The sequence below is a fragment of the Dreissena polymorpha genome, chromosome 9, assembly GCF_020536995.1.
Source record: "Dreissena polymorpha isolate Duluth1 chromosome 9, UMN_Dpol_1.0, whole genome shotgun sequence".
In the NCBI taxonomy this organism is placed as follows: Eukaryota; Metazoa; Mollusca; class Bivalvia; order Myida; family Dreissenidae; genus Dreissena; species Dreissena polymorpha.
Genome location: NC_068363.1, coordinates 58043074 through 58057755, shown reverse-complemented (window position 1 = coordinate 58057755; position 14682 = coordinate 58043074). Strand labels below are relative to the sequence as shown.

Below are 14682 nucleotides of genomic sequence, written 5' to 3'. Positions count from 1 at the left end.
TGGAAAAAACCCTGCAAGGCCTTTCCATACGCACACAAATTTTGACCCATTTGACCTTGACCTTGAACTAAGGGTCCGTGTTTAGGTTTAAAAATCTGTGTTTAGGTTTCGAAAAATGCTCATAACTTCAATCAAAGCGTTTATCCGGGGCATATGTCATCCTATGGAGACAGCTCTTGTTTTTATGCCCCCTTTCGAAGAAAAGGGGTATATAGATTTCGCACTGTCAGTCTGTCTGTCACACTTTTCGTGTCCGCTCTCTAATTCAAATAGTTTTCATCCGATCTTTACGAAACTTGGTCAGAAGTTGTATCTAGACAATATCTAGGTCAAGTTTGAATATGGGTCATGCCGTGTCAAAAACTAGGTCACAGGGTTGAAAAAACAAATCCAAGGGAAGTAATAAGCTTTGAATGGACATAATTATCTGACCTGCCAAATTATATATTTTTGTTAACTAAATCAAAGTGGCGCAGTAGGTGGCATTGTGTTTCTGACAAACACATCATTGTTAAAGGTCAAGGTCATCCTTTAAGGTCTTAGGTCAAAAATACAAATCCAAGGGAAGTAATAAGCTTTAAAGGGAGATAATTATTCAATATTGAACATAGCAACTTGATATTTGACATGCATGTTTATCTCATGGAGCTGCACATTTTGAGTAGTGAATCTACAGTCATGGTAGTGGCTTTTAATTATTTGCTACTAAAATTAGAGATTTGTTAGAGACAATTATTTTCAAGGGAAATAATTTTTATAATTATAAATCTCAGCTTATAACACACAAATGCTCATAATTTCAATGTATCTTCTAGATCCAATGTATTTCCGCTGTGTCTCTAACATAGTGTTAGGGTAGTTAATGAATCCTTATCGGATCCTACCTGTAACCCAAATACAACTATGGTTTCATGTTTGTAATAAATGTTCATGTAACTGTCCCTTCTGTGTATGTAAACTGTTCCAACATTGGAAGATGTGTTGCGGTAAAAGTATGGAGTATATATATCTGTGAATGAACCATCTTTTTTGGGGGATGGGAATTTCACAGTTTGTCTGCTTCATTCTGCACCGAAGCTAGGCGCACACGCCGAAGTCTCCAATGTCTGTCCGTTTGTCTGTCTGTTTGTATGTCTGTATATCTTGTTGTTCACGCATATCTTTTTTCCATATATAAATAAACAATCGACTGTGAACTAGTGTCTATTAATAGATCCCAGAAAACGGAAATAACGTTGTTGTGAAATATAATTATCTCCCTGGAAACACACAAATACTCATAATTTCACTGTATCTTCTAGATCCAACGTATTTCCGCTGTGTCTCTAACATAGTGTTAGGGTAGTTAATGAATCCTTATCGGATCCTACCCAAATACAACTATGGTTTCATGTTTGTAATAAATGTTCATGTAACTGTCCCTTCTGTGTATGTAAACTGTTCCAACATTGGAAGATGTGTTGCAGTAAAAGTATGGAGTATATATCTGTGAATGAACCATCTTTTTTGGGGGATGGGAATTTCACAGTATGTCTGCTTCATTCTGAACCGTAGCTAGGCGCACACGCCGAAGTCTCCAATGTCTGTCTGTTTGTCTGTCTGTTTGTATGTCTGTGTATCTGGTTGTTCACGCATATCTTTCTCCACATATATATATATATATATATATATATATGGTTGGATTGGCAGGGCTCAACATTAACGGTTGTCCGATTGCCCCTGGCAAGTAAAAGTTGGGTTGGGGTAAGTTATTTTATAATCTAGTTGTCCGCCCGGGCAAGTGCAAAAAAGAACAAAGAAAAACATGTGTTTTTGTGGTTAAAACTTAAATAGTACAAATAATCACAAACGATTTGCCTTATGCACGAATTTACCTCGGCGATTGTTGTTTGCGGAAGTCCGAACTAACTACGCATGGTGCACATGCATTTCAAAATTTATTTTTAGAAACGCCGTTAATGGCTTGGGATTCCAAACATCGGTTTCAAATGCTATTTTGTTTATCTTTTTCATTAATATTCAGTTACACATAACATCGTTGGTGTTTTCAGTCACAAAGAAAACTACTTAAATTATATAACTATATACATGAAGAAACAACAACAGATAGCTTCGGTTTATATATATATTTTATATTTTGCTTCATACATTTTCTTTTGCTTTATGTAAATTGACATTTTTGTTACGGTTCACGTGTTGTTCACAGTAATCTGTTAGCAGACGAGAAATGTCTAGTTCATTTAGCTTTGTCTTTACAAGTAACTTTTAAGTCTAAGTTGCTGACGAAGACGTGGAGGAGAATGACTAATTATTTCATTTATAAGCAAACATTGGCACAAATCTACATTTCTACTTAATGAGACTTTAATTTCTGTAATCATTCTGTTAAATGTGCAAACATAAAAAAACGTTTTGTGGGGTATCATTTTGATCTTTATTAAAATATGAGGTTTACAGTTAATGTGATATTTTATGTTTGGGCAAGTGGCTTTACGTTCAGGGCAAGTAGATTTTCTTAGTACTTGCCCGGCAGGGCAAGTTGGTTTTTAGGTGAATGTTGAGCCCTGATTGGACAAAATCCAAGGGAAGTAATAAGCTGTAAAGGGAGATGATTTCTATACCTGCCAAATGATAAATAGATATTTTATTTCAAAGCGTCTCAGTAGGGGGCATTGTGTTTCTGACGAACACATCTCTTGTTTCAAATATTAAATCTGTAATTTAAGTTAAATTTTCATTTGAAATATTAGACAGCTGGTTCATTTTCATTTTGGTTACATAAATTGTAGTAGAAATTCATGAATAATAAGCCAAATAGAAATATTAGCACTGTAGCCTATGTCTATTTTGCTTACTGCTAATTCTAACGTAGCCATGATGGTTAATCCTATCGTCAGGTGTTCATCATGTCATAAACAACATGGCAGTATATTACATCTTCTCATTTTGAGTATTGAGTTCCTTTCATATTTCTAAAGCAATTGAATTGAACTTGAAATATTTAATCACCATGAATTGTACAGTGCTCCTGCTAGGATTTGAAAAGGGCAGGGGGGCTATTTTATCAAAAGGGCACTTTCCAGAGCGCGGTCGTATCCACTATTATTAAATTATGCAAATAAAATGTCTACAATGAGGAATAATTTCATTACAATGTTATAAAAGATTTATAAATTATAATTGTCTTTGCAAAAAAATAAAATAATAAAAGGGCAGGGTGGGGCATCAGAAGGGCAGGAGCTTTGGGAGGGCAGGGCTGGGCTTCGGGAGGGCAGGGCTTCGGGAGGGCAGGGCTGGGCGCCTTTCAATTAAGGCTTAGCTGGAGCACGGCTGTAGATGTACAGTCTCTTTTCATTTCCAGTGATTTACACTTCTTCGAACATACGTGACAATGCAGTGTTGGGGTATTTGTCATTTTTATGTGACAAAGCTCTTGTTTGTTAATAATGAAGACTTGAACCACATACAATGTTTATGTTAAAGGCCTCTTCTGTTCACAAATTGAACGTATTAAGATAAACAGTAACCTACAAGTTTCAATCTCTATAATGTACAGGGTATATATTGTGTATAATAGATATTTTAAGCTCTCATGTAGTTGACATGACTTTACATAATGGAATTTTATGGTGATTACCTTAGAGAACAATTATTGTCTAGTTCTAGGAAAACTGGTCTTAATTTATGTGCGATTAGTGTCCTCCCACATAAGCCTGTGCAGCCTCCAAAGGTTAATAAGGAACCACACTTTTCACTTTCAAGAATGGACTTTGCCATTTGAACGAAGTATCTTCTAAACGAGTATACAGTGTATGTAGAAAGTGTCGCCTCTGATTAGCCTGTGCTGATTGTGAAGACTAATCTGGGATGACACTTTTTGCCGACGCATCCAGCCCTGCAGTTTTTCCAGGCCAAGGCTCAATTATCCTCATATGACGTGTCCCTTTCAGTACGTGTACCAGCTGGCCAATGCCCTCAAGTACTGCCACAGCAAGAAGGTGATCCATCGAGACATCAAGCCAGAGAACCTGCTCCTTGGTCTGACTCAGGACCTCAAGATTGCAGACTTTGGCTGGTCCGTGCATGCTCCATCCTCCAGGTAATATCATCTGAACTACGGCGTTTGAAAAAATGTGTGTTATGCCACAGTGTAGCAATTTTACCAATCAGACCATCTGAACACCGCATGTGTATTCGTCATTCTTTAAAAATGTTATTAAGAACGTTGAAAATAAGTTTAAATAGACGGATCATACCGTATCCGAAAACGACAGTCCGAAAACATGTTGAGATACACGCAATCATTATATCATTCGGGTTTAAAATATGATTTTGCAGTGCTTTTCTTTGCTTATAGATAATTTATTGATGGCGGACATTAGCAATGTTCGTAGAATTGTACAGGCTTCGGAAAGTAGCAAATATGTATCGTCAGTTACTGCTCATGTAACTGCTTAGTGCCAGCCGCTTACCATCAGAAATCAGAAATAAATAGCCTCCTTGCCATAAACTCACTCATCGGATTTGCATTCATCTTAAAATCGACCCAGGACGGCTCAAATCCAGGTTTATTTATTTCATGTGCCATCTTCACCGAAGACATGCGACAAACAGGCAGTTTTTCTATGCCGTCTCAAATGGTCAATTATTACACCTATGTTGTAATTAATTAGCACATGCAGCATCCGAATTTGTCACTTTGCCACAAGGTCAGTTATACCGGTTCAAAGCGTGTTATGTGATGTTGTAGACAGTACATATGCCAGCATAATTTTAGCGCGTATTTGAACCGAGCAAACATAAAGTTAAACAGAGTTGGGTGTATTCAGCTTTGAAAATACATTCTGACATATTGTGAAAAAATCTCTCAAAATATGCTTCACAGTGTATTGTGGATATAGATGTTGTTATTTTATATTGGATATTATTAAAACTGACGGCCACGCCGGTGAGTCCATTCTGTTTTGGTGGGTTTAATAATGTCTTTTCTGCAAACAGGTCATAACAAATGCTGTGAAAAATAATAGAACGTTTATTACGCGTCATCAGCAGTGTTTTTATTAGTCATTACTAGATTTCTCAATGGGCCAAACTCCGCCTACTGGGCGGACTTGTGCTTCAATGATTGGAAACAGGCGATAACGGTTAGCGTCTACCAAAAGAGATACTCCTCCCCAAGCCAATTATCGCTTAGTCTTAACAACTTTTAATCTCGTTGACGCAAGACGGTATATTCCCCCGGGTCAAATGTGACGCATGACTTAATTTTCTCACGAGTCAAACAAGGGTCTTCTGTAATTTTCAAGCGTCAAAACCTGGGAGCTCGGGTCAAAGGCCCTGATATATTTGTATATTATAACAACACAGGTATGGATTTTTTAACCGTTCTTGTTTCAAATTTATGTAAAATAGATTACTGGTAACACACCTTAAAAGTGAAAAAATGGTATAATTTACACGTGTAAATATTTGTACTGAATACTTCAATTAACATACTTTTTTATGATTACCATATTTTACTTGGTTTTAAGGTGTTTGAACTATAAGACTGGTTCCCGACTTTCCCATAAAACATGTTTTACATTCAGCAAGGTGTCTGCTCTCTAATTAAAGTAATATGTTGTCTTTTGAATTAACTATTAAACGACAGGGTATAACAAACATTTTTAGCTTGCCTGAGCACAATGCGCCCACGGTGAGCTTTTGTGATAGCCTTATGTCAGTCCTGCGTCATGTGTTGTGTAGCATCAACTTTTGCCTCTTTAATAACACTCTGAAGGCCACATTTATTGTCCGATCTTCATGAAATTTGGTCAGAAGATTTGTGTCAATGATGTATTGGACGAGTTCCAAAATGGTTCTGGTTTGTTGAAATACATGGCCGCCAGGGGTGTGGCATTTTTCCTTATATGGCTATAGTAAAACCTTGTTAACACTCGAGTTAAAATTAACAACCAGGATGCACAATTTTATTATGTATTCCAAATATTCCAAACCCACTTCTGTCAAACTAAATTTTATTTCTGGTGTGACATAAATGATTTTAATTTAATAAAAGGTTACATTTTTATGTCCCCCACTATAGTAGTGGGGGACATATTTTTTTTGCCCTGTCTGTTGGTCTGTTGGTCTGTTTGCGCCAACTTTAACATTTTGCAATAACTTTTGCTATATTGAAGATAGCAACTTCATATTTGGCATGCATGTTTATCTCATGAAGCTGCACATTTTGAGTGGTGAAAGGTCAAGGTCATCCTTCAAGGTCAGAGGTCAAATATATGTGGCTAAAATCGCTCATTTTATGAATACTTTTGCAATATTGAAGATTGCAACTTGATATTTGGCATGCATATGTATCTCATGGAGCTGCACATTTTGAGTGGTGAAAGGTCAAGGTCATCCTTCAAGGTCAGAGGTCAAATATATGTGGCCCAAATCGCTTATTTTATAAATACTTTTGCAATATTGAAGATAGCAACTTGATATTTGGCATGCATGTGCATCTCATGGAGCTGCACATTTTGAGTGGTGAAAGGTCAAGGTCATCCTTCAAGGTCAGAGGTCAAATATATGTGGCCCAAATCGCTTATTTTATGAATACTTTTGCAATATTGAAGATAGCAACTTGATATTTGGCATGCATGTGTATCTCATGGAGCTGCACATTTTGAGTGGTGAAAGGTCAAGGTCATCCTTCACAAGGTCAAGGTCATCCTTCAAGGTCAAACATCATATAGGGGGACATTGTGTTTCACAAACACATCTTGTTGTTATTTAGACAGTAACACGGCAGAGCTGTGACGGACATCTATAATCGGCACTCTGCCCTCATAACAGCCCAAGGGCCATTATGAGGTAAGGGCCGATTATATATGTCCTGCCCAGCTCTGCGGTGTGTTATTGTTTATATTCAGAGCTCCAGATAAGGATTTGTGAAATTAGTAACGGTACTGCCACTGACAGAAAGAAAAGGAGTAAGGCTTAAAATCAATTAGTACCTGTACTACCATATCCAAAAATACAGGTAGTACGGTACTACCCGTGTTCTTGGATATTGAAGGGTGTATAACTGACTTTACAGAAACATTTGCAGCAATTATAATAAATATATGTAGCTTCTTAAACAGTTACTGTATTAGGTTTTCCATTCTGAATTATGATGCTAATACAACTACACATTAAAATTCATGAATAATACTATTTCTTCATTTTTCTTTACAAGAAAACACAAGCCAACTAGTAAGCTAAGTAAATGAACACTTATTTCACTGTCTCATCCGTTTCCCATCGTTTTTTTTCTAACGTTTTACGCCACCGATGCAATCAAATCGTTTAATATCGGGGCGACAATGTCTTTTTCTGGGTTTACAGATTTAATGTCAGGATGGTTAGAAGACACCGTATGTAGTCATTATATGACAACAAAGTGTTGTTTTGAGCCGCATTCGGTTAAGCCGGCATTCAATTGCGCGCAGACATATCGTTTTTGACGGATTTACAAGTTACAGGAAATCACGCGACAGAATAGACAATAATACATGAACCCAGTCTACAACTTTTCGGTAATTTAAATTAACGAAAAGCGCCATTGGGTTAGAATTTATGACGTATCTCATGTGACATAATTTCTATAACAAAACACAGTTTTAGCTAGACTTTAGGGAAACCAATGCCTTCGTTGAGGATTCTTATTTAACAGTAAAATCTTGTTTAAGCATTGAACACATCCAAAACGTATTTCGGATTATGTGATTGTGCGGTTGTCATGCATAATTAGGAGTACAATTATTGTAATAGCTCCGACAAGTCATTCGATTAAGTAAATTGTGTTTTTGGTGAAAGTGGTTAGCACTCGATACAATCATTTAAATAGTGTAATTTAAAATCAATATAAAATAACAAAAAAACAGAATAGCAAAGTGACATCATTATTAGCTCGGCTTTTTCAGAGAAAACCTGAGGTATTGTCATGGCCAGCTTGTTGTCTGCCGTCCGCGTAGTGCTAAAACCTTAACATTTTGTTAAGGTTTTGAACATTGGCTCTAAAATCAAATTGCTTCCACCTACAACTTTGAAACTTAATATGTAGATTCACCTTGATGAGTTCTACACACCACACCCATTTTTGGGTCACTAGGTCAAAGGTCAAGGTCACTGTAACCTTTAAAAAAAAAATAAAGAATAATAATAATTCTAATAAGCTTTCATTTATTCAAAACTGCACCCGTAGCGGAGCGTGGCACCCGTTATGCGGTACTCTTGTTCTATTAGCTCAAATTTGTTTTGGAAAAAAAATTATGAGCTGTTGGCATCACCTTTGCGTGTGCGTTGGCGTCTGGTTAAGTTTTGTGTTTAGGTCCACTTTTCTCATAAAGTATCAAAGCTCTTGCATTCAAACTTGGTACACTTACTAACTATCATGAGGGGACTGAGCAGGCAAAGTTAGATAACTCTGGCGTGCATTTTGACAGAATTATGTGCCCTTTTTATACTTTAAAAATTGAAAATTTGGTTAAGTTTTGTGTTTAGGTCCATTTTATTCCTTAAGTATCAAAGCTATTGCTTTCATACTTGCAACACTTACTAACTAGCATAAGGGGACTGTGCAGGCAAAGTTATGTAACTCTGACTGGCATTTTGACATAATTATGTGCCTTTTTATACTTAGAAAATGGAAAATTTGGTTAAGTTTTGTGTTTAGGTCCACTTTATCATGCTCCCCCAAAATGTTTGGGGGGAGCATATAGTTGCTGCTTCGTCTGTCCGTGCGTCCGTCCGTGCACAATTTTTGTCCGGGCTATTTCTCAGCAACTAATGACCGCAATTATATGAAACTATGGGAAGCTTCACTACCAAAAAGGTGATGTGCATATTATCAGCTGTTTCTGGTCAGATGATTTTTCACAGAGTTATGGCCCTTTGAAATTTTCCATTAACTGTACATATAGTGCAATTCTTGTCTGGGCTTTTTCTCAGCAACTAATGACCGGAATTCAATGAAACTTTATCGGAAGCTTCACTACCAAGAGGAGATGTGCATATTATCAGCGGATTCTGGTCGGATGATTTTAATGCTCCCCCAAAATAGTCGCCGCTTCGCCTGTCCGTCCGTCCGTGCACAATTTTTGTCCGGGCTATTTCTCAGCAACTAATGACCGGAATTCAATGAAACTTTATGGGAAGCTACACTACCAAGAGGAGATGTCCATATTATCAGGGGGTTCTGGTCGGATGATTTTTCACAGAGTTATGGCCCTTTGAAATTTTCCATTAACTGTACATATAGTGCAATTCTTGTCCATGCTATTTCTCAGCAACTTATGACCGGAATTCAATGAAACTTTATGGGAAGCTTTACTACCAACAGGAGATGTGCATATTATCAGCGGATTCTGGTCTGTATATTTTTCACAGAGTGATGGCCCTTTGAAATTTTCCATCAACTGTACATATAGTGCAATTTTTGTCCGGGATATTTCTCAGCAACTAATGACCGGAATTCAATGAAACATTATGGGAAGCTTCACTACCAAGAGGAGATGTGCATATTATCAGCGGGTTCTGGTTGGATGATTTTTCACAGAGTTACTAGGTTGGCGCTAAGGAAAAAAACTTAGTCGCCAAATCTAGGGGTGTCTGCCCCCACGACCCCCCCCCCCCTCCCCCTTCCCGAAAATGTTTTGATCCTAGATTGTCTGTGGTGCGTTTTGGGGTTATTTCCTGAGCAAAATTAAGACTTTTTGTTTCTGAAATTTGCCCTTTTTTGCTTGAAAATTTTTCTTTGGTGGTGAGCCACTTACTGACACTTTGCAGCCAATTTATTTGTTTAAAAAGACACTGGTGGCGTAGTGATAATGATACATTAACACCGTTAAACAGTTTTCGGTACATGTGGTATTTAGGTTTGAAACCACTAAAACAGCCCGCCCGTCTCAGTAGTAATTATACGACATTTTATGAAATCCAAACATTACTTTTGTTCATTTTTTTTTGTATTTGAAGAAATGCGCAGGAAATTACTAAGTCAGCATGAGACGGTCATAGCATTTCATAAAACCGTGAGACTCACGACGAAACCGTGAGACTTGACAGGTATAGACGTTTCTGCATTCATGTCTGCACTTTTTTAGATGTCCTCCAATCGCGAACCTAACATTTGGTCATTTCCTGAGTTTACATTATTCTGTCCACTTTCTTTTCTAAAGAATTGTGTTAATTTCTGTTGCTTCGACTTTCCATTTTCGCTCACAGCATCCATTTTTCCCAGAATCTGCAACCCACTTTGTAATCGGTCTTTCAAGTTGCATAGCGACCGTAAAGGGAAGTAACTCTTATCTACTTTTTTTAGCCAATCAAAATAGTTGTGTTTTGGGAAATTAGTTTATAGTGGCTATGTCAATGCCATAACTCCGCCCATCTGATTAAATGACAATCTGTACTGGTTGATTCGATAACGTTGAATCATAACATCTATAGCATAGGTTCAGTCATCACGTAAATCCCCAAGTAACCCAAATGTTCAAAAAGTCTGGTCGCAGTGTAAAGCGTGACCAATTATGACATTAGCCATGTGGATTATCGACCTAGGCGGTCGTCATTATCCCCTGGGGCCTTTCTGGTAAGGGTGTTATCTGTGTAATCTTAGCGATGTTTCTGGCGATTTTTACAGCCTGAAAACAGGCATTTAGACTGTGCATTTGTAAAGCATAGGGTCTATTTTTTTCCAACCGCCAATTTCATAAAAATCTAATTTTAATCGCCAGCTAAGAATTGTTATCGCCAATGGCGATTTCGGCGATCGGTAACGCTAACGTAGGAGTTATGGCCCTTTGAAATTTTCTATAAAAACATTCTTGTCCTCCCAACTACTGTATCCTCAAGACGTTTCCTTTTATCTGAATATATAGTGCAATATTGTGACAAAAAAAACACTTTGGGGAGCATCACCCTTCTCCGACAGTTTCTTGTTCACTGAGTTATGGCCCTTTGAAATTTTTGAAATTTTCCATTAACTGTACATATAGTGCAATTCTTGTCCGGGATATTTCTCAGCAACTAATGACCGGAATTCAATTTAACTTTTTGGCAAGCTTCACTACCAAGAGGAGATGTGCAAATTATCAGCGGGTTGTGGTCGGATGAATTTTCACAGAGTTAGGGCCCTTTGAAATTTTCTATCAAAAATTCTTGGCCCCCCAACTACTGTGCCCTCAAGACATTTCCTTTTATCTGAATATTTTGTACAATATTGTGACAAAAGAAACCTTTGGGGAGCATCACCCGTCTCTGACGAATTCTTGTTCACAGAGTTATGGTCCTTTGAAATTTTCCATTAACTGTACATATAGTGCAATTATTGTCCGGGCTATTTCTCAGCAACTAATGACTGGAATTCAATGAAATTTTATGGGAAGCTTCACTACCAAGAGGAGATGTGCATAGTTTCAGCTGGTTCTCTTCGGATGATTTTTCACAGAGTTATGGCCCTTTGAAATTTTCCATTGTACACATAGTGCAATTCTTGTCCGAGCTATTTCTCAGCAACTTATTACGAAAATTCAATGAAACTTAATGGGAAGCTTCACTACCAACAGGAGATGTGCATATTACCAGCCAGTTATGGTGGGATGATTTTTTCACAGAGTTATGGCCCTTTGAAATTTTCTATAAACTGTACATATAGTGCAATTCTTGTCCGGGCTATTTCTCCCCAACTACTGACTGGAATTCAATATAGCTTTATGCGAAGCTTAACTACCTTGAGGAGCTGCGCATGTTATTAGTGGGTTCTGGTAGAATGATTTAGTTAGAGAGTTATGGCCCTTTGAAATTTTTAAGTTTCTAAACCATCCATCGTATTATTTCGTCCAAAGTTATGCCCCTCAAGACGTTTCCTTTTATCTGAATATATACCGGTAGTGTTTCTTGTTCCTTAAGTATCAAAGCTATTGCTTTCATACTTGCAACACTTACTATTATAAGGAGACTGTGCAGGCAAAGTTATGTAACTCTGACTGGCATTTTGACATAATTATGTGCCCTTTTTATGCTCCCCCCAAAATTTATTTTTGGGGGGGCATATAGTTGCCGCTTCGTCTGTGTGTGCGTCTGTCTGTCCGTGCACAATTTTTGTCCGGGCTATTTCTCAGCAACTAATGACCGGAATTCAATGAAACTTTATGGGAAGCTTCACTACCAAGAGGAGATATGCATGTTATCAGCGGATTCTGGTCGGATGATTTTTCACAGAGTAATGGCCCTTTGAAATTTTCATTAACTTTACATTTAGTGCAATTCTTGTCCGGCTATTTCTCAGCAACTAATGACCGGAATTCAATGAAACTTTATGGGAAGCCTCACTACCAAGAGGAGATGTGCATATTATCAGCGGGTTCTGGTCAGATGATTTTTCACAGTTATGGCCCTTTGAAATTTTCTAAAATAAAATTCTTGTCCTCCCCAACTACATTTACTGTGCCCTCAAGACGTTTCCTTTTATCTGAATACATAGTGCAATATTGTGACAAAAAAAACTTTGGGGAGCATCACCCGTCTCCGACTGTTTCTTGTTACTGTGAAACCATTTATTTTCGTCAGCACGAAATTTTGTCCTTTTTTAAAAAATGACTATTTCGTCAGCACTTAAAGTCGTCCATTTTTGGTTTTGAAAAAAAAAGCGTCCGATTTGTTTGTAATGTTTGTAATACATGTAATACGCGGTTGCGAAAAAATCGTGCTGGGGAAAGAGGGGTGACACTTGGTAGTCACTTGCTGGAGGTGGGCCTTGTTTGGCCTATGCTAATTAACAAGTCTATTATTTTAGGTGATAGTAGTAGTAACTGACCCTTATTATTTTATGTCATTGAAACGTTCTTTGTTATGATTAGCGGATAAGTGGGACTGAATAACCGTTAACGAGTGTTTTAAACAACGAAGCCAATTGTCAATTAGTCTTTTTCCATTACTATCACGGACAACCACACGCACATCAATATGTTCTTTATTAATTTGTAATAAAAGCGCAGAATATATTTCAGTCAGGTGTTGATAACACATCGGTATATTTTAATTGCGTTTAAATAGTATTGTCTTTAATCCGAATTCGCAGCGTGTTGGCTGTATAATCTGCAACACCCCTGTGAAACACAATACACACAATGGGTAATAAAGTTGTTAACAATTAGCGCTAATCAACACTATTATACCTTAACGAAGTCGACGCATTCGATACAGCCTTATTGCATTCGCGTTTTACAGGAAATGTCAGTTGTCAGTACACTGTATAATGTACACCTCTTTGTGTCAAAACCGGATTTAACTTGAGTGTGAATAGTTGACTGTTTCATGTTCTTTGTATCAATACCATCCGGGTATCTGTACTATAAGTATACCAGTCTACAAACAAGGTGCGCGCTTCCGCATATGGGTATTCAAAAAATTGACCTACGGTTTAGCGTTCTCACCGTCGAATGCATTTAGCAATATAACTCGTTTTTTTCACTATTTCTTTACTTGCAAAAAATACTAGAAGCTTATAACTTACCTTGCAATCTTTTTTTCTCGCATTTTGCGAGTGTGCGAGTGTTAATTTCGAGCCCTGTTTATATGCGTGGATTACGCTGGATTTAAATGCCTCATGCCTACGGTAATTCAGTCTTATTTGTTTCAAATATGAGACATGATTGTTCGTTAGAATCTTGAATTAGTCCATCGGTCGAAGGACGAAAAAGACGAAAATTAATGTCTGACAGATAATAATGGTTTCACAGTATACTTAGAAAATGGAAAATTTGGTTAAGTTTTGTGTTTTGGTCCACTTTACTCCTAAAGCATCAAAGCTATTGCTTTCATACTTGGAACACTCGCAAACTATCATAAGGGGACAGTGCAGGACAAGTTGCATAACTCTGGTTGTCATTTCGACAGAATTATGACCCTTTTTATGCCCCCCTTTGAAGAAGAGGGGGTATATTGTTTTGCATATGTCAGATGGTTTCCGGATGATAACTCAAGAACGCTTAGGCCTAGGATCATGAAACTTCATAGGTACATTCATCATGACTGGCAGATGACCCCCTATTGAAATCAGGTCACTAGGTTAAAGGTCAAGGTCACAAGACTCGAAATAGTAAAATGGTTTCCGGATGATTACTCAAGAATGCTTAGGCCTAGGATCATGAAACTTCATAGGTATATTGATTATGACTGGCAGATGACCCCCTATTGAAATCAGGTCACTAGGTCAAAGGTCAAGGTCGCAGTGACTCGAAACAGTAAAATCGTTTCCGGATGATAACTTGAGAATGCTTACGCTTAGGATCATGAAACTTCATAGGTACATTGATCATGACTGGCAGATGACCCCTATTGATTTTCAGGTCACTTGGTCAAAGGTCAAGGTCACAGTGACTTGAAACAGTAAAATGTTTTCAGGATGATAACTCAAAAATGCTTACGCCTAGGATCATGAAACTTCATTAGTACATGGTTAATGACTGGCAGATTACCCCTATTGATTTTCAGGTCACTAGGTCAAAGGTCAAGGTCACAGTGGATCAAAATAGTAAAATGGTTTCCGGATGATAACTTAAGAATGCTTACGCCAAGGATCATGAAACTTCATAGGAACATTGAACATGACTGGTAGATGACCCCCTACACATTTTCAGGTCACTAGGTCAA

The 14682-nt window shown here is 37.6% G+C and overlaps 1 protein-coding gene across 2 annotated transcripts in view; it reads left to right on the top strand.

Moving 5' to 3' along the window:
• LOC127845804 (aurora kinase A-like) overlaps window positions 1–14682 on the top strand; it is a 44708-nt gene that overhangs the window by 21991 nt on the left and 8035 nt on the right. For both annotated transcript variants that reach the window (XM_052376959.1, XM_052376958.1), the window contains exon 6: window positions 3951–4099. In XM_052376959.1, coding sequence (XP_052232919.1) covers window positions 3951–4099 — 149 coding nt within the window. The remainder of the gene's footprint in view (window positions 1–3950; window positions 4100–14682) is intronic.